The sequence below is a fragment of the Carettochelys insculpta genome, chromosome 16 (genome assembly GCF_033958435.1).
Source record: "Carettochelys insculpta isolate YL-2023 chromosome 16, ASM3395843v1, whole genome shotgun sequence".
Taxonomy (NCBI): Eukaryota; Metazoa; Chordata; order Testudines; family Carettochelyidae; genus Carettochelys; species Carettochelys insculpta.
In genome coordinates this window covers 11,521,468-11,542,640 of record NC_134152.1, presented here as the reverse complement: position 1 = coordinate 11,542,640, position 21,173 = coordinate 11,521,468, and the positions used below count along the sequence as shown (strand labels likewise).

The following is a 21,173-nucleotide window of genomic DNA, read 5'->3' as shown; positions in this document are numbered from 1 at the left end:
ACTATGGACCCCTGGGCCTGCGTGAGTAGGTCCGGCGCCACCAGTAGGGGGAGTGGTGGGCGGTCCGACATGCGCAGAAGCAAGGGAAACCATTGCTGCCGATCCCACGTTGGGACTACTAGTATCATGCGAGCTCTCTCCCTTCTGGCTTTCTGCAAGACCTTGTGGATAAGCGCTGTGGGGGGGAACGCGTAAAGTAGGGGGCCCTTCCATGGAATCATGAATGCGTCCCCCAGGGACCCCCGCCCCACTCCTGCCCTGGAGCAGTACTGGGGACACTTCTTGTTGTGCTGTGTGGCAAACAGATCAATCCGGGGAAACCCCCATGTATGAAAGATCAGTCGTAGCAGATCGGCGCGGATCTGCCATTCATGCGTGAGTGCAAAGCGCCTGCTCAGCTGATCTGCTTTCACATTGTGAGCACCCGGTAAGTACAAGGCTTTCAACGTAATGTTGTTGGCGATGCACCAGTTCCACAGTTGGACTGCTTCTGCACATAGGGCACAGGATCAGGCTGTCCTTGTCGATTTATGTAAAACACAGCAGAGGTATTGTCTGTATTGATCCCGACTACTTTGCCACATATGTGGTCTCGGAAATGCTTGCAGGCGTTGAACACTGCTCTGAGCTCTAGTATGTTTATGTGCAGTGACTGTTCCGCAGGGGACCATAGCCCTGGCGTCACCTTGTCGCCGTTGTGCGCTCCCCATCCTATGTGGGAGGCATCGGTAGTAAGAAAAATAGAAATCTGTGGTTGGTGAAAGGGCACCCCTGCTAGCAAGTTCTTGGAGTTTACCCACGACACCAGGGATCTGCGCACCTCTGTCGTGGGCGACACTACCCTGTGAACGGTGTGGGATGCTGTTTTGTAGACGCTCGCCAGCCAATGCTGTAGGCTTCGCATGTGCAATCTGGCATTCTGTACCACAAATGTTGCTGCCGCCATATGGCCCAGCAGCTGTAAGCACGTTAAGACCGACACCGTGGGGCTGTATGTAATGACTTGCATCAGCGTACTGATGGCGCGAAAGCGGGCATCGGGCAGATACACCCTTGCTGTGATAGAGTTTATGCGTGCCCCTATGGACTCTATGTCCTGTGTGGGGTCGGTCTTTGACTTCGCGAGGTTGATGACTAGGCCCAGCGAAGAAAACGTGTGCGCTGTGACGCGTATCATGCGTAGGACCTCTGTCTTCGAGGCTCCTTTCAGTAGGCAGTCATCCAGGTATGGAAATATGAATACCCCCTGTCTGTGCAGGTAGGCTGACACCACTGCCAAGGTTTTGGTAAAGACTCTGGGGGCCGAGGAGAGGCCGAACGGAAGAACCCTGTACTGGAAGTGTTCCTTGCTGACCATGAAGAGGAGGAAGCGCCTGTGTACCGGGTGGATCGTTATATGAAAGTAAGCATCTTGTAAGTCGAGGGCTGCAAACCAATCTCCATCATCCCGTGCCGTGAGTATGGAGGCGACGGTAATCATCCGAAACCGTTGCTTGCGCAAGTAGCGGTTGAGGCCCCGAAGATCTAAGATGGGCCTCCAGCCTCTTGTTTTCTTCTCTGTGAGGAAGTAGCATGAATAAAACCCTTTCCCCTGGAATTGTTCCGGCACTCTTTCCACCGCCCCTGTGAACATAAGGTGGTCCACCTCCTGTTTGAGCCTCGCCTCGTGGGCAGCGTCCCGGAGGTGGGGCTGGAGGGAGGCCTCATTGGTGGGAGCGACTGGAACGGGATCACGTAACCCGTGGCTATGATCTCCAGCACCCATTTGTCTGCGGTGATCTTTTGCCATTGGGAGTGAAACGGTCTGAGGCGATGATGGAACATAAGATGAGAGTGGCATTGCGTGATGGTAGTGATAGTGCAGCCCTCGACATGCCCGTCAAACTTGTTGCCTTTGGGCCTGTCCCGAGGGTGTACGGCTTTGTTGGGAACGTCGCCTGGGAGTTCTGTACTGTTGCTGCTGTTGATGGCGCCCTTGGTCGTAGCCCTGCTGATACTGCGCACGCTGTGGTTGGTACGGGTAGCGTCTTTGCTGAGGGTAATATTTTTTCTTCCTATATGGAGGGGTATAAATACCCAGGGTTCTAAGTGTAACTCTCGAGTCCTTACTGGAGTGGAAGACTGAGTCGGTTGAGTCTGCAAACAACTTTTGCGTGTCAAAGGGAAGATCCACGATCTTCGCCTGTAGATCCCTTGGGATGCCCGATATCTGGAGCCAGGATTCTCTATGCATGACCACTGCTGTAGCCGCTGAGCGTGCTGCCGTATCTGCCACATCCAGGGTGATCTGGACTCCCGTCCTCAAAGCGGCGTAGCCCTCTTGCACAATTGCCTTTAACACCAGCTTCTTACCCTCCGGAAGTGAATCCATGAGAGAAGTAAGCCTGGAGTAATTATCGAAGTTATGGTTTGCTAGGTGTGCCGCATAATTTGCCATTCTCAATAGCAGGGTGGAAGAGGAATATACCTTCCTGCCAAACAGCTCTAGCTTCTTGGCATCTTTGTCCGATCCCCCCCGATTTTTACTGAGAAGTCTTTGACCTCTGCTGGGACGATTCGACCACCAGTGAGTTCGGTTGTGGGTGACTGAAGAGGAACTCCATGTCCTTTGCTGGGACGAAGTACTTCTTGTCCGCTCTTTTATTCATAGGCGGAACAGAGGCCGGAGTCTGCCATATGGTAGTGGCTGACTCCATAATGGCTTCGTCCAGTGGGATAGAAATTTTGGATGAAGCCGGGGGTCTCAAATTTTTCAGGAGTTTGTGATGTTTCTCCTGCACTTCTGCCGTTTGAATGCCTTGCGTGAAAGCCACCTTTTTAAACAGCTCCTGAAACTGTTTAAGGTCATCCGGAGGAGCGACATCCCCGGGGGCCATGGCCTCATCTGGGGAGGATGAGGAGGAACCACTAGGGTAAACCTCCCTCGAACTCTCAGGTTCCTGCGGTCGATGGTGTACCTGCTCGCTGGAGGATTGCGAAGGAAAGTCTCGGGGTTCTAAAATTAACTCCCCTTGAGATAACTGAGTTTCCATCCCCGCCCGGGAGCGTCCACAGGGGTATTGGCTGGCCGGGGGGGACCTGCCCCTGGGTGCAGGCCTGGGGTGTCTGTGTCCAGCATGATAGGAACGACCATGGCAGCATGGGCACGGGTCCGGGGACGGAGACCTGGACCACTCTCGGGGTGTGTATCCCCGATGTCTGGGAGAGCGAGACCTCCGCGATGACACAGATAGCAGTGACACTGGTTTGTGATAGTACTCCAGCGGATCCAATCCCAGAAAGGGCGAAGGTGGCCCCAGCCATGGTGACATTGGTTGGAGGAACGGAGAAGGAGGTTCTGGATAGGCCGGTGGAGACCCAGGCCTTCTGGGTGGCGTGTGTAGCACAGGGGGAGAGCTTGTTGTTAGCAGCAGCGCAGCCCTGTCCGGAGAAGGGCTGCGGTGCCGGGTTTTTGCTCTTGCCTTTCCCCTCCCCTGCGGGGCTGGCAACGCCCCCTGCCGCGCCGGGGATCTCGGCCCCGCTGTCGGCGCCGCGCTCTGCCCGCTCAGCTGCGGTGCCGCGCAGATAACGTCCTCCGGTGCCTGTGGGCTCCGTGCCTGCTGGCCCTGCACCGTTGGTGCCGCGGGGGTCTATGTCGCCTGTGGCGGTGCCCCCGGTTCCTGTGCTGGCCTGGCCGCCGCTCTAGGCGCTGCGCGTGCCGGCTGTTTTGTAATCGGAGGCTCAGCCTCTGCCACGTGCGCTGCCGTGGTGCCACTTGCCTGAATATGTGGCTGGGGGCTGTGTGCTCCGCCCGTCCCGCTCGCTGAGACCGCCGACAGGGATCGAGCTGGGGAGAGCTTCCTCCGTTTTTGCACTGAGGGGGTCAGGGAAGCTGCCTTCCTCTTGTGGAACCCAGAGGGCCCTTCTGATTGCTTCTCCGGCGCGTCTGGCTGGAGGGCCTTATCAAACAAGAGCATTTTAAGACGCATTTCTCTGTCTTTTCTTGCCCTGGCTGTGAGCTTAGCACAGTGGGAACACTTCTGGGTAACGTGTGATTCCCCCAGGCATCGGATGCATTCACTATGCCCACCAGAGGCCGGCACAGCTTCACGGCAGGACTCACACTTTTTAAAGCCTGAAGAAGCCATCTCGGTGAGTCTTTTACTGTTAATAGGGTACTTAGCACCTTATCCGTGCCTGTTTACCCGAATCGCAGACCCCGGCCTGCAGGGCAGTGGGCGGCCTACTGGCCTTCACGTCCACTCTTCTTCTCCACTCCTCTCTCCTTTTTTTTTTTAATATTCTCTTTGTCCTCTCTCTTTTTTTTTTTTTTTGTTTTTTTGAAAAAAAAGAAACAACAATTTACACGTAGAAACACTGTCTAATCTGACTCTGGCTGTAGCCCGAGCGGATTCCGTCTGCAGCCGATGGCGGTTGAGAAGGAACTGGCGGGGACCGGATCGCGCACATGGCTGGGGACGCGCAAGGGAGCAGCGCGCGCCGGCACATGAGCGATCCAGGAGAAACTGCTGGAAGAATTCCGATCTGCGGCGCCGGGAGAGCCCGACACCTATTGTGGAGCACCCACGGGGACACTCGATGAAGAAGAGGTGATTATTCCACTATATTCAGAACTGGTGAGACGAAATCTGAAATACTATATCCAGTTTAAATCTCTCCCCTCCCCACACTAGAGAAAGGATGTGGACAAACTCGGGAGAGGCCAGCAGACAGCAATGCAAATGATCAGGGGGCTGTGGCACATGACTTATGAGAAGAGGCTGAGGGAACTGGGTTTATTTAGTGTACAGAAGAGAAGAATGAGGGAGGGGGGATTTGATAGCAACTACCTGAAGTGGGGGTTCCAAAGAGGATGGAGTGCTGTCAGATGACAGAACAAGAAGTAATGGTTTCAAGTGTAGCGTGGGAAATCTAGGTTGGATATTAGGAAAAAAACTCTTTCACTAGGAGGGTGGTGAAGAACTGGAATACGTTGACTAGGGAGGTGGTAGAATCTCCATCCTTACTGGTTTTTATGGCCTGGTTTCACAAAACCAGGGCTGGAATGATGTAGCTTGTGTTCGTCTTGCTCAGAGGAGAAGGGCAGGACAAAGGATAGCTCAGTGGTTTAAGCATTGGTCTGCTAAACCCAGGGTTGTGAGTTCAATCCTTGCAGAAGCCATTTAGGGACTAGGGCAAATAGATGTCAGGGGTGATGCTTGGCCCTGCCAAGAGGGCAGAGGACTGGACTAGATGATTTCCCAAGATCCCTTCTAGCTCTAGGAGGTGTGTGTGGATGACCTCCTGCGGTCTCTTTCAACCCTAATCTTCTATGATTCTAAGAACACATCAGCCAGAGAAATAGGTTAAAACAACAAATTAGGCCAACATGCAGGAACTTTCCTTTCCTTGCAATTTATGGGTAAAATGCACTAAATCTGGACATTCCTACTCCTGGACTGGGGAAGACATCCCATGAAGCACATTCCCAGGAATGTCTATATTGCAATTAAAAATCTATGGCTGTCCTGTGCCACTTGACTTGGGCTCATGTGGCTCAAGCTATGGGGCAATTTCTCTGCAGTACAGCTGTTTGGGATCAGACTGAAGCCTCAACTGTAGGACCACCCCACCTTGTATAAACACCAAGAGCATGACTCCAACACAAGCCTGAACCTCTACACTGCAATTAAACAACTCCTTAGTTTGAGCCCCAAGTCAGCTGGCATACGCCAGCTGCAGGTTTTTAATTGTACTGTAGACATATCCTCAGTACCTCTGTGAGGGCTATCCAGCTGCTGCTGCCTGCTCACCCTCTTGCTCTCTAGACAGGGTCTTTAAGGGCTTAGTATCCTTTGGATCCTCCGTTTGAGTCTTGAAACCTGCTAACTTGACTGGAAGCATGCAGGAACATTTCCCAATAAATAGCTCCTCAACTGTTCTGTTGAGGACCTCAGTATTCTCTGCAGAAGCACCTTATCTCAGGCTGCGTCTACGCTATGAGATAAATTCAAATTTAATTCAGTTAGCTCAATTTTACCATGACTATCTTCACTGTAAATACCATTAGCTTGATTTAGGGAGCATTAATCTCAAGATTACAAAACCGCAGTTTCCTGATGGGTAAAGCATCAAGCTCGAATTCAGAAGTTTGATTAAAGGCCAGTGTGGAAGCGCTATGTCTTAAAAGTGAATTTATTAGCCTCCAGAGGTGTCCTATATGTAACCCACAAAGCCCCTCTCAGTGCTCTGCTCTGGGTGGTGCTGTCCAGTAACAAGACGACTGTGAATTTCCAAGCAGGAGCAGTGAGCCTTTAGCTGTGAGCTCATGTTTGTATGAGAGCCTGAGAAATGTATTTTTTCTTTGCTATTAGCACTGTGAGCATATCTGCCCATTCAAATAGTCCCTTGCAGAGAATTCGCGGCTCTGTCTCTACACTTATTTTTTATTGAGCTGCCTGGTGCCAGCCCCTGCTCCACCGTACCACATGGCAACAAGGCTGTGCTGGGGATCATGCCTGCATAACACACCGAGAAACCTCTTCCCAGCTGTTTACATTTGTGTGCGAACCCCCTTCCCTCCCCGACAGGGGCCATACAGTCTCGGTCTTTCCCATGCTCGGACACGTCACATGGGTAGCTCCCAACCCTACCCAGTAAAAGGATGTGCCTGCCGTTTAGTGCTGCCGTGCTACCAGTCACGCATTTAGGGCTCCAAGGGCGGGAAATATATTCTGGGTTTTGCTGCTGCCATGTGGAAGTCTCCCGCAGTGGCTAAGATGGTGGGGGCTTTGCTGTCACTGTGGGGAAGGACCACTTCAACTGGCCCCCCCCCCCACTGCACTCTCCACTTTGCCCATACTGGGGCTTGCTGCTGCCAGAGAAAAGTCTCCCCCGATGGTTAAGAAATTCATGGTTCTACTGCTGCCATGCGGAAGGACCATCTCCACTGGCCTGCCACTGAACCTCCCCTTTGCCCATACTGGGCCCTGATGCCGCCAGGGAAAAGTCCCCCCTTCCCCCCCCGGCAACTAAGAAACACAGGGACCTTTGCTGCCACTGGGGAAAAGCCCATAATGGGGCTTGCTGCTGCTGGGGAGGAGTTTCATGAGCTGGGGGGGGTGGTTCCCCATGAAGGGACCATATCAACTGGACCCTCAAGCACTGGACTTGCTTCTTTTTTCATACACTTTTGTATCCTCTTTCTTCTCACTTTAAAAAAACAGCCCATGCCCCTGCATTATTTTCAGGGATCACATGCAACGATGGGAAGTGGGACAAATGGATGGCCAGTTGAGAAAACAGTCACTGCCCCTGTGTCGACAATGTAATGTGGGGGGAAACAAAAATTATTTTTTCCTAGACTTTTCTATCCTCTTTCTTCTAACTTTGAGGGGCCCTGCAATATTTCCAGGGATTGACATATTTTCAGGGACCCGGAGGGAAACGAGGAAAGTGAAATGTGCGAAGATGACGTCAAGACCAGCAAGCATACCCAGAATGCTATGGGGATGAGGGAACAGTGAGATAGCTTCCTACAATGCACTACTGCAACAGTTGATGTTATGCAATTTGCATGTGCCTTCAATTACTCGACTTTGTGGGGAGCACATAGCATGTGAGGATGGTCAAATGCAAACATGTAAATTCCAGAATTAAAAAATGATATAAATAAATTTGAATTTATCTCATAGTATAGACACAGCCTCAGTTATTGTTTTATTTTCTGTTTGTTTTTCCCTTAATATCCTCCTCTGAGTCACTCCTGCAGAGTTATACAGAATACTTCTATGCAGCTAAATTGGGGCAGATATAATATTAATGAAAATACCACAGAAGCCTACCATGTTTTGCACAGCTTCAGTGCAGATTGTGCTGGGAAAAGAAAGGCAGGCTTACAAGGATAAAATCCTTCCAGAAGAACAAATATCTGACAGTAAGTAAGAGATGACCAGAATATTGAGAATCTTGAAAGGGGAATTTTTAAGCTATGTTAAGATGACACTGAAAAGTGACAATGAAAAAAATGCATCTTTTTACTCAACCTGTGTCTGTCCTGAATCATTTCTACTAATAAAACAGTCATGAACTTATCTTAGCATTTTGAGTCAGTGCAGCTCTAGGAGAGCAACCTAGATTCTGTTCTGCCTTATGCTTCAACAGAACTGTCAGCTACTTTCTGACGGCAGGATTGCTATAGGCAATGACTGAAAAGGCAAAGTGGAACACAGCTTGATTTCTAGATCCCAGCTGGACTTTGCAGGGCTAGCAGAAAAATCAGCTTTTTAGTTTGGATATGTAAGCCTCACTTCTGCAACTACCTCTGCACAGGACCACCATTACACCTGCACAGGCAGACCTCATTGGCTTGTCTGGGGAGCCATGCCAGTGTCTACCTGCATGGAGCTGATCATAGGATCAGAGCCTGAATCCAAAAATCTTAGATAAATCAGGGAAACCCTTGTCCCTTTTACAGAATTGCTTTTCAGAGGACTAAGCACATTGAGGTTCACTGTCATGAACATTTCCTTCTCCCTAATTAGGGGGAAAAATAATTCAGATTTTTTAAACAAACCTTTACTTGTATGTGAAATTTCATTTTGGGGCAAATTTCTGAAAATCATTCATAATTTTGAAAAACAACCAGTTCTTTTTAAATGGCAGCAGAGGCAAGCTCTTAATTGTTAACTGCTTAGGGCTGTGCCTATTGCTGAAAAATTTCTTTCAAGTTAACGGCAGCTAATCCCATTACCCACTACTTCAAAATTAAAATAGAATGCAGTCAGCGATGTACTTACCTCCTCTAAACAGCGGGCTTCTTCCTGTTGATTCTCTTTCACAAATTCTTCTAGGGGGTATTTTAGTCTTGGAAATGGAGCAATCGGCCAGTCCAGTGATGGAATGTCTAATTTGTGAATTGCTTTAGAATGAGTTGTAGCTAAGGAACCTAAACACAGAAAAGCAAAAATTAAAACAAATGCTCACTAGAAATAAGGAAAGAAACATTCTGAGAGGTGAGAAAGTGTCTTCTATTGGGCTAATGAAGAGGACTGGAGGATTCTGTTTTAGTTATATTTGAATATTCTGGAGCATTAAGTCAGCTTGTGGACTCCCAAGTGGATTTCTACTAGGCAGAGCATCATTCTGAAGAATCTGATTGAATCTACAGTATTTAAAATGTAATTTAAAAAAAGTTAGGAGGCTATGGTTACAGGTGGGTAGTAGCCACTATGGTTAAAACTGGATTTCATCTTCCAGTTACTGACAGCACCAAACCATGTTCTGAATCAATCTACAGCCTCACAAAGTTCAAAGCAGTAGCACAGTTTGATAACATGTTTAAAATACAAATTTCTCTCCACTGCACTGGCAGGACCGAATGGTATCAGCCAGTATCTTGTAAAACAGGTCCCCCCAATATGATAAATTTTTAATAGTGTACATGGTAAAACTATGAACTTAAAATGAAACTGGGGCATCTTCTGAACATGAAGATCCACAGCTAACAACACCCCCAGTTGAAATAAAATGTTGTTTCAGTACCTTTCTAACAGATTCCTTTAGCATCCAATTCAGGTTCTAGATATTTTAAGGAATCAATTCATTTTTTTATGGATTGTATTTCTATCAGCAATTGACTACAAACAAACCTTTCATTTTGAAAGGTATAAATACAATGAGATTAATATACATGGCTGCTGTGTCTAATATCAGCTGAAGAAAACAAAGGTTACTGGGTGTGTTTTTCTTACCTATGGTTCTTCCATGGAATCCACCCATAAAAGACAGAATACTATAATCAGGGCAGCCAGGAGACTGAAACCAAACATAGGATATGTCACTGAATTATTCAAACAACAGGCAGGTGGCAGTGTAGCTTATTGGCATGGAATCCCAAGCAAGATTACATAACTGGCCTGAAGAACACACAAACATACTACATGTGAGAAATGGCCAGTCAGGAATATGTCCATCAGAGTGAAAGACAGAAAAAAAATTGCCACTTTTAGCTGTTACCTCAACTAAAATGCAAACAAGCCTGTTTCACTCTTCAAGTAGCAAGTTCAGTACATTGACACATTTCTTTCCCAAGAACTAGTTTTCATTCCTTCAAAATTACCTGATCTCCTTTAAATATCAAGTCAAATATCTGGCAATTGAGTGTTTCAAATACTAAAAAACTGTCACCTTTTTATAGAAAATTTTTGTAACTGTTGTTCTTCGAGATGTGCTGTACATATTGATTTGACTAGGGTGTGTGAGCGCTGTGTGCACGACTGTCAGAAAGCTTTACCCTAGTTGTTACCCGTCGGGTTGGCTGTGGAGCCTCCTGGAGAGGCACCAGTGCACAGCCCTATTTCTGACCCTGCCAACCTGACTGTCCCTTGGTTTCTTCTTGCCAGTTACTCCCACAGCGGGAAGAAGGGTAGGTTTCAAATAAATATGATGAGCAAACCTTCTTCTTTGAGTACTTGCTCATATCTCTTCAAGTTAGATGATTCACAAGCCAAACCCAGGAGAAGGGGTCAGAGTCAATGTATGGCTGACTCAGGGACAACAGCCCCAAAGGCTGTGTCCCATCTAGACTGACGCACAATAGTATAGTGAGATGTAAAAGTGTGTGCCGAGGACTAGGTCACAGATCTAAGGATTTTACTGGCACATGAGCCAGGAAGGCAGTTGAAGACTGAGCTCAGGTAGAGAGTGCCATAACAGGCGATGGGGTAACCTGAGCAAGTTTGTAACATGTTCTTATGCAGGATAAGATTCAGAAAAATATATGCTGTGAGGAAATCGGAAGCCCCTTCATTCTATCAGCAATGGCCACAAAGAGCTATGAGGTCCTGTGGAAGAGCTTGGTCCATTCAGTGTAGAAAGCAAGCACCCATCTCACATTGAGAAAGTGTAGCTGCTGCTCCCATAGGGAGCTGTGAGGTTTAGAAAGAAAACATCCCGGCTAGTGTGGAAGCTGGAGACCACTTTCAGCAGGAAAGCTGTGTGAGGGCAGAGTGGAACCATGTCCTTATAGAACACAGGAAAGTGCTAAGGAGACATGGCGCAGCAACAAGTACTCTGCCACAGTTCCAACAGCCCACATCAGCGGTAAGAAGGAACTGAGGGGCAGATGGGTCAGCAGGGTCAAATATAGGATTCTGCACCAGTGCCATCCAGGGGGCTCCACAGCTGACCCAATGGGTAACAGTTAGGGTAAAACTTTCCGACAGTCGTGCATGCAGCGTGCACACACCTAACTCAGACAGACATGAGCAACTACTGAAAAAAGAACAGATTTTCTTCAAAATATGTTTCCACAACAGGTGTGTGTGTTCACCATGTGTACCAGTGTTGCAGCATTTTTCCCAAGCAGCATCTATAAGGGAGCAGCTCTGGTGACTCCTGGAGTAGTGCCACCATGGTGGCACTTCCTGTTCTGCCTGGTGGCACAGGGTCTATTTGGGAAGTTCTCCACCTCTGGAAAATCGTAGAGGCAAGTTCCTGGTGGAGCGACCACTTGTGGTGAGAAGTCCTTTCTGAGGTGATCTGTTAGGGTGTTGCTTATGCCCGGGAGTGAGCCATCTCCAGGTGGATGTCATGGCTGGGACTGAAATCCCAGTGGAGGAGCATCTCCTAGCACAGCATGATGGAACACGTTTCCCCTTGTCTGTTTATTTAAAACACTGAGACCATGTTATTTGTGAGGAATCTCACCACCTGGTCCAACACCATGTAGGAAAACTCTGCAGACAAGACTCACTGCTCTGAGCTTCTTGACATTTATGTGCATTCTTGCTTCCCCTAGTGTCCATGCTCCCTGGATCTGGAGTTTGCCTAAGTGCATGCCCCAAGCTCAGGCTTCTAACATGAGATCAAGGGAGGGCACTAAAATGGAGAATGGGACTTCTTCCAGGACATTCTCTGGCACAGTCCACCAGTACAGGTGAGGGTATCAGGCTCTTTGTGAGGGCACCAGGATCACTTTGTCCAGGTGGTCCCAGCCAGGACCTCAATTGGGAGTACACTGACACCAGCCACTGCTGGAGCACCCACACGCAGAGCCTGGCATGGTAGGCCATATATGTGCATGCCACCACATGCCCCAACAGGTGCAGGCAGACTCTGGGCATAGGCAGAGGATACATGTACACCTCTTGAATGAGACCCCAAAGGGTCTGGAATCTTTCTAGAGGCAGAAATGCCCTAGCACAGGTCATGAGCACTGCTACAATGAACTCTATCCTTTGAACTGATACTAACATTAACCTTATTCTCATTGACCTGGAGACCCAGCAATCAGCAGGTGTCCAGAAGAAGCAACAGGTCGTAATAGACCTGAGCCCTGGATCTGACCCTGACCAACCATTCATCCTGGTGCGGGTGACTCCCTGAGCTTCCTTGTGTAATTTCATGCCTCTCTGCTCTGTAAACAGGGCACATCTGTCAAACTCAGCAACTGCTGAACCTCAATAGACAGCCTGGAGAAGAGAAGCCAGGATGTTCAACGCATAGACATGGCTGATACCACCATGTACACTACAGTGGTTGTTGCTTCTGCCTGGAGAGTTGCTCTGGTCACCACCACCCCTTCTTCTGAATTCCTTCCTTGGGGATTCAGGAAGCAAGCCCTCAAATTTGTCAATGGTCTGCCCCATGTTAAGTTCACAGTGGCCAAGGAGGACCTGGTGATAAACCTTACAGCAAGTTCTAGTCTTCATTTTTTGGCATCATCCCCAGGTGCCCTTGTCTCTCCTTGTGGTTTGTGGCCTTTACTACAAGGGAGTTGGAAGCCAGATGGAAACAGGTATTTGTGCCCCTTCATGTGCACGAAGTACTTTCTCTCAGACTTCTTAGTTAAGGTTATCTGGGAGAAGGACGTCTGCCAGAGGGCATTAATAATTCTTAAGATCCCTTTGTGCAGCAGTAGGGCAACAGGTCCTGGGACCGAGGCGCTAAAGTGTACCAAGAGGGCATTTGCCAGCTCCTCCAGCTCTCCTGCTTCTGGTGTGCCTTTGTATCATCCTAAGGCACCAGGAAAGGGGAGCATGTGATGTCCTCATCCAGGAATGATAAAGAGGAGGCCGGTGCCAGGGTTTACCACTCCCTGACCTTGTGGCACTGCCAAAGGGTCTGTTATGGTTTTGTGGGTGCAAGGTGTTTATTTCCCTGCACCTTGTGCCAGCCTAGGAAGTCTAGATACTGAGGCTGAGGCTCTCTGCAATGACTGTGAGACTGACTTGGGAACTTGAGGCTGCTGTGTAAACCCCCAACAGTTCCATGGGAGCCATTGTGCTTGGCCACTGCTCTTGTGGCCATATTGGCATTTGTGATGCTAAGGGCTGGGAGGGCACCAATAGGGTCTGCGCTGGCCCAGATGGCAGGGACCCTTGCTCTGTGCTGGCCACTGATGCAGCAAGCGCAATGCCTGATGACCAGGAATGAGAGGGCTCACAATTGCTTCTCTCAGAGCGGTCCACACTGCAGTCCTGCCAGTGTCTCTCTGACTGCAAAGAACCCCTATTGCAGGAAGCCAGCATCAGTTCAGGAAAGGCAGATCTACAGTAATCACTCAGCAACCCATACCTCCCATCATCCCTTCAGTGCTGGGATCTGGAACGGGACTTAGAGCAGTAGCAAGGTTGGTGCCAATCTTTAAAAGGGATGTAACTGGATCATTTCAAAGATGATAATCCCCTTATTTATCATCTAAGCTTAAAAGTGAAAGAAATGTCAGTGCTTCTTCTGTTGGTTTATATCTGTCAGCTGGCAACCACAGAATTTCAGTTTGCTAGGCTGATTGTCTGCTTGAATTCCAGTCACTGAGGCAGTTAGTGTGCGTATGTGAGAAAGCCCCTTCCCCTGTGACTCACCAGGGTAGGAGGAACCAAAGGAGAGAAGGCTTAACAAGCCAGAGGCTAGCGACCAGCGGGGAGCATGACCAGCTGGGAGCTGCAAACAGTGGGCTGCTAACAGGGAAGTTTGCCTGGGAGTTTGTCTTCCTCCCACAAGGCAGAAGTGATTTCTTATGTACCAAGCGAAAGCTGGTTGCCATCTTGGAAGAAAAGGTTACAGGACTTGAGGCACAAATATCAACCCTTCAGAGAAGATGAAGACTTCTTCGATAGAAGGAAGCATTTAGTACTGCAGGCACAGCAGGCTGAGCAACCGATGAGGGCAGTAGAAACTGAGGAAGAAAACTAGAAGCATATAACCTCCAGCAGAAGAAAGCAAATCCAGTTATCTCCAATTCCTGTACAGTTAAAGAACCATTTTCAAGCTATCTGTACAGGTGATATAGTGGAGAATGCTGTGGCAGAGACCACTCAAAGAAGGGATCAGAAGACGACCGCACTGGCTGGAAGGCCTGGGATGAGTAGTCCTAGGGATGACAGTCCTACGACTACCACCCTCAAGAGAAGAAGACAGGGGGTGGTGGTCGGGGACTCCCTCCTAAGAGGGACTGAGTCATCCATCTGCCATCCAGACCTGGAATCTCAGAAAGTTTGCTGCTTACCAGGAGCTAGAATCCAGGATGTGAGAGAGAGACTTCTAAAAGTCATCAATCCTGAGGATTATTACCCGTTCCTACTTCTCCCTGTGGGAACCAACGACACAGCAAAGAACGACCTTGAGTGGATCACTGCAGATTATGTAACCCTGGGAAGGAAAATCAAGGAATATGGAGCACAAGTGGTGTTCTCATCCATCATCCCTGTTGAACACAGGAGTCCAGGTAGAGATCGTTTAATCATGGAAGTAAATGCGCACTGGTGCTGGTGATGTCGGAGAAAGGGATTTAGTTTCTTCGATCATGGGATTCTACTTTGAGAGCAAGGATTGCTAGGAAGTGATAGGATCCACCTAACGAAGAGAGGAAAGAGCACCTTTGTGGGCAGGCTTGCAAACTTAGTGACGAGACCTTTATACTAGGTTTGTTGGAGGAAGGTGACACAAACCCAGGGAACTATAGACCGGGCAGCCTCACCTCAGTCTCTGGAAAAATCATGCATGTTGATTCGTAACAGAGAGAAAGCCGTGCTAGTCTATACACTATCAAAACAAAAAAGCGGTAAAGTAGCACTTTAAAGACTAACAAAATAATTTATTAGGTGAGCTTTCGTGGGACAGACCCACTTCTTCAGACCATAGCCATACCAAAACCCATTACAATCAATGTACTACCTCAACTACAGAGAGCATCTATGCCACACACTCTCTAAGAAACTGAGGAACCACTTGATGAAAATTCTTTACAATAAACAAAAGATGATTAAAAATGAACTCTCTGAACTTGATGTTCTGATCAACAATCAGGCATCCACGCAAGACCCCACAGAACAAAGCTTTACTTGTACTAGACAAAAAAATTTATAAAACACAGTTCCACTTCCTACAAAAAAGAAAAGAGAATAAATTTTCTAAATTACTTCATACCTCAGGATACTACAACTACAATAACAACAGCTCCACTAACAATATTGTTAACCTTTCCAACTACCAACTCAGCCCAGAAAAAAAGTCTCTCTTATCAGGGGGTCTTTCCTTCTGCCCTACTTCCTCCATGAACTTAATAGAATTCTGTGGTGACTTTGAAGCCTCCTTTCGCCACCTCCATCTAAAGGAGTTCTTCCAACAAAACTATGAACAACAGTCTGACTCTCTCAACCTCCCCTACCAACACCAAAAGAAAGAACTTCATGTGGACTCCCCATGACGGCCACAGTGAAAGTCTGGATTTCTATGTACAATCTTTCTGCAACTGTGCTCAGACTGACATTATACGCAAACAATGCCAAATGAGACACAATCTCAACTATGCTGAAGGCTATGCTGTCCAGAGTCTCAAAAATAACCCAGATATTATAATCAAACCAGCTGACAAAGGGGGTGCTGTTGTCATCATGAATAAGTCAGACTATGAACAGGAGGCAGCCAGACAACTCTCCAAAACCACATTTTACAAACCTCTCTCCTCTGATCCCACTTTGGAATTCCAAAAGAAATTACAACTACTACTTAAGGAACTCCCTGCTGCTACTCAGGACCTTATTAACTCAGACACACCATCTGAGCTCCAACCTGGATTACTCTATTTACTTCCCAAAATCCACAAACCTGGGAACCCTGGACAACCTATCATTTCGGGTATTGGCAACCTTACCACCAGATTATCCAGTTATGTGGACTCCCTCCTCAAACCCTATGCCACCAATACTCCCAGCTATCTCCGATACACCACTGACTTCCTGAGGAAATTACAAAACATTGGAAAAGTTCCTGACAACACCATCCTTGCCACCATGGATGTAGAGGCTCTGTTCACTAATATTCCACACAAAGATGGATTACAAGCGATCAGGAATACTATCCCTGATGTCACCACAACCAGTCTGGTGTCTGACCTCTGTAACTTTGTTCTCACCCACAATTATTTCTGATTTGGGGACAATTAATACCTTCAGATTAGTGGAACTGCTATGGGCACCCGCATGGCCCCACAATATGCCAATATATTTATGACGAACCTGGAACAACGATTCCTCAGCTCTCGTCCCCTATTACCCCTCCTCTACTTAAGATACACATTGATGACACCTTTATGGTATAGAATATGTTACCATACCCAGGGTATAGAGTCTCTAGAAGAATTCCACAGGGACTTTAACAATCTGCACTACCATCAATTTATGCCTCCATTACTCCACGCAAGAGATACATTTTCTGGAAACTACAGTACAAATCAAGGATGGCCTAATCGGTACCACACTATCGGAAACCCACTGATCGCTATACTTACCTACACCCCTCTAGCTTCCATCCCGCACACATAACTAGATCCATTGTTTACAGTCAAGCCCTTAGGTACAATCACATTTGCTCTGATCCTACTGACAGAGACCAAAAACTACAAGATCTTTACCAAATATTCTTATACCTGAATTACCCACCAGGAGGAAAAAAAAAAAAAAACAAATAGAGAGGGCCAGACGAATACCCAGAGATCAGCTACTCCAAGATAGGCCCAAAAAAGCCAAGAACAGAACACCACTGGTCATTACCTACAGCCCCCAACTCAAACCACTACAATGCATTATTAAAGACCTACAACCTATCCTTAATCACACTCCAGAAGGCCCTAGGTGACAGACCTTTTCTCTCCTCCAGACAACCTCCCAACCTTATGAGGATTTTCACCAACAGCCACAGTCTACAGTGCAGCAACACCAGTCCCGGAACTTTTCCTTGCAACAAAGCCCACTGCCAGCTTTGTCCACATATCTATTCTGGAGATACCATTACTGAACCTAAACAGGTTAGTCACAGAATCACGGGCACATTCTCATGTTCCTCAACCAACATCGTATGTGCCAACAATGCCCAAATGCTTTGTACATTGGACAGACTTCAAACGCTCTCAGACAAAGAGTTAATGGGCACAAAACAGACATCAACACACTCCTGATCCACAAACCAGTTAGTCTACATTTTAATGGAGTGGGCCATTCTGTTAATGACTTAAGAGTTTGCATCTTATTGAAGAAGAGTTTTCATAGTGCTTTGGAAAGAGAGACTGAAGAACTCTCTTTCATATTGAAGTTCGACACATTAACACGTGGTTTGAACCAGGATGCAAATTTTCTGGGACACTACAGGAGCTCTTTTGCATATTTGGCTTAATCTAATTCTTGACCTTCCCCCGCACCTCTCTGATCTCTGATTTGCTCACCCTGACAATTTTTTTTTCTGATTTATCAACCTTGATTACTATTTTTGGTTCTCTATGCCTTAAATATTGAGTCTGTTCTGGTATGGCTATGGTCTGAAGAAGTGTATCTGTCCCACGAAAGCTCACCTAATAAATTATTTTGTTAGTCTTTAAAGTGCTACTTTACTGCTTTTTTTGTTTTGGAAAAATCATGAAAGGGATCCTCAAGGAATCCTTTTTGGAGCACTTGGAAGAATGATCAAGAGTAGTAAATATGGATTCACCAAGAGCAAGTCATGCCTGACCAATCTGATTAGCTTCTATGATAAGGTAACTGGCTCAGTGGACATGAGGAAGTCAATGAATGTGATACACCTTGACTTTAGCAAAACTTTTGATACAATCTCCCACAACATTCTTGCCCATAAGTTAAGGAAGTATGGATTGGATACATGGACTGTAAGATGGATAGAAAACTGGCTTGATGGATACGCCCAATGCGTAGTGGTCAATGGCTCAATGTCTGGTTAGCAGTCAGTTTCAAGAGGAGTGCCCTAAGGGTCAGTTCTAGGGCCAGTACTGTTCAACATCTTCCTTATTACCTGGATGAGGGGATGGCTTGCACCCTCAGCATATTTGCAGAGGACACTAAGGTAAGGGGTCAGGCAGACACATTGGAGGGTAGAGATAGGGTCCAGAGTGCCCTAGACAAATTGGAGGATAGTGCCAAAAGAAATTTGATGAGGCTCAACAAGGAGAAGGGCAGAGTTCTACACTTGGGATGGAAGCATCCCAAGCACTGTTACAGGCGGGGGACTGACTGGCTAAGTAGCAGCACAGCAGAAAATGACCAGGGTATTAGCATGGATGAGAGGCTGGATATGAGTCAACAGTGTGCCTTGTAGGCGAGAAGCCTAATGGCATATTGGGGTGCATTAGGAGAAGCATTTCCAGCAAATCTACAGAAGTTATTTTTTCCCTCTACTCAGCACTGGTGAGGCCACATCTGGAGTATTGTATCCAGTTCTGGGCCTCTCATTATAGAAAGGATGTGGCTGCATTAGAGAGGGTTCAGCAGAGGTCAGTGAAAATGATTAGGGGGCTGGAGCACATGACTTATGAGGAGAGGATGAGAGATTTTGGCTTATTTAGTTTGCAGAAGAAAAGACTGAGGGGCAATTTGATAGCAGCCTTCAACTTCCTGAAAGGGACCTCTAGAGAGGATGGAAAGAGCCTGTTCTCAGTGGTGACACATGGCAGAACAAGGAGCAATGGGCTGAAGTTACAGAGGGAGAGCTGTGGGTTGGATATAAGGAAAAACTATCTCACCCAGTAGGGTGGTGAAGCACTGGAATGTGTTACCAAGAGAGGTGGCGGAATCTCCATCCCTAGAGGTTTTTAAGTCCTGGCTTGACATTGTCCTGGCCGGGATGATTTAGTTGGGGTTGATCCTGCTTTAGGCAGGGGACTGGGCTAGATGACCTCCTGAGGTCTCTCCCAGTCCTAGAATTCTATGATTCTGTGATTTTGTGCTAATCATTCTCTCTCTCTCTCTCTCTCTCCGGTTCCCAAGTGTCCAACATAGAGTTTCCAAACAATAAAGGTGAAAATTAAAATTAAACAAATCCTTCTTGGTTTTGCATTTGTCCTTTTGCTTATAGCATTTCATGAGTGAGTGATAACTGACCATTCTTGAAGCTTTTTGGTACTAGAAAACATTCCAATATTAGAAGACTCTGGATTTTTTTTTCTCTAAACAAATCAAACGCTAATAGTCTGCATGAGATAAAAGAACAGCAAAGTTACCTGGTTAATCATGCACGTCTCCAGTTCTTCCTTTGTGACATTATTATTACCCCTTTCCTTGCTCTGTAAAAAGTAATGAAGAAGTTTTCAAAAGCTGTCCTACATGAATCTCACATTATTTGCTGGTGAAGTCTTGCTGCAAAGTCCAACAGTAAAATAGCATCTGAAGGTAAAATAACAGACTTGATGAAATCACACGTGAAATATTAAGCCACAAATTACATGGGATCTCCAAGCAACAGGCACAAGTCTACTTAAATTGGGTATGAAAAGACAGTCAGAAAATCCCTTCCATTTCTCTCATTTAAAAAGAGAATAAACTTTTCAGTGCATGAGATGTAGTAGAAGCTCCAGGCTTTGGCCACTCTTCATTCCTTTAGCTACTCAGGAGTCTGTTTAACCTAAAGAGGACAGTATATATTTCCTCTTAAAAAATTTGTTTCTAATGTGTTTCATGTTGTGTGGGATGACCTAGCGCATTAGAGACATTACCTATTTATTCTGAAATCAAAAGGGAATGAAAGGACTTCTTTTGTTACTAGTTAATTTAGAGGGGCCAGAGAATGGCTCAGGGAACTAGTAGTGAGATTAGCTTATTTTAGATGGTAAACTCTCCTGAACAGGGACTCTCTCTTTAGCTATATTAGCACAAGGGACTGTGTGGCATGACTACTAACTGGAACCTTTGGGGACTACTCTAGTATAGCAACAATAATGGCACATGGATTTGAACAAATGGTTGCTGCAGCTTTACCTGGTAGCCCGTATGCTATCATCATTACAAAAAAATTCCATTCCGTATGTAACTTATAACCGCAGAAATGTTAAAAGACTTGGCTAGTACTCGTTTAGTTCACAATATTAGGAGAGAGACTGTGAATAGGCACAGCAACTGTTACTTGAGCTTTGCCTAAACTAGCACTTTCTCCTACCGGTGAACAACAGAATTGTCACCAAAAACCATTTCCTGCTGACATAGCTACCACTGCTGTTTGGCGGGGCTTAATTATGCTGGTGGAGTGCTCTCTTTCAACACTCAGAGCAGCTATACAGGAAACCTTTCAGTGGTGCAGGTACAGGTCTGTAAGGTCAATAGTGTAGACATAGCCTAATGTGGTCTTTCTAAATTAAGGCCAAGATTTTATACCAGACCCTTGTATATTTAGTTTAGGCAACACATTTTAGACAAAAGTTTGAAAAAAATGTTAGTTTAAAAAGATGGCCTCATTGGTATTTTTGTAACCAACTTCTAAACTCTTTTTTGCTCTAGTATCACAAACAGGCCTTGTAATGCCAGACTCAAAAATACACTGCAACAATTCTGAAGAATTAAACTTTTCCAAACTAGTTTTGCAATGAGCCATAGGGGCCTATTGGCTTCAAGATGGAATTTCAGGCATTGGTTTTGATCTTAAAACCACAAAACTGTTTAGTATTTGTCCCACCCTCTCCAATGACTTACTGTCAGAGCTGCATCAGGAATACTTTTGTCCCCTTTTTTTCCCTTAGTACACCCAAATCTGAAATATCCCAAATGTATGTACTGCAAAGCCCATTTGCTTGCACAGGCATCATCCAAGGACAGTTGAGGGCAGAATTTCTGGTTAATGAAAAGGTGTGCTGTAGTGTTCTGAGCTGTATCAGTCACATAATTTGTGATGGTAAAGATCGAGGAAGAAGTGCTGTT

General features: G+C 46.6%; 1 protein-coding gene across 6 annotated transcripts in view; it reads right to left on the bottom strand.

Annotated features, from left to right (window-relative positions):
* ABAT (4-aminobutyrate aminotransferase) overlaps positions 1-21,173 on the bottom strand; it is a 185,382-nt gene that overhangs the window by 26,144 nt on the left and 138,065 nt on the right. For all 6 annotated transcript variants that reach the window (XM_075010288.1, XM_075010289.1, XM_075010287.1 and 3 more), the window contains 3 exons: positions 19,487-19,549; positions 9,732-9,795; positions 8,778-8,926 (listed from right to left, as the gene is read on the bottom strand). In XM_075010288.1, the coding sequence (XP_074866389.1) occupies positions 8,778-8,926; positions 9,732-9,795; positions 19,487-19,549 (276 nt within the window). The remainder of the gene's footprint in view (positions 1-8,777; positions 8,927-9,731; positions 9,796-19,486; positions 19,550-21,173) is intronic.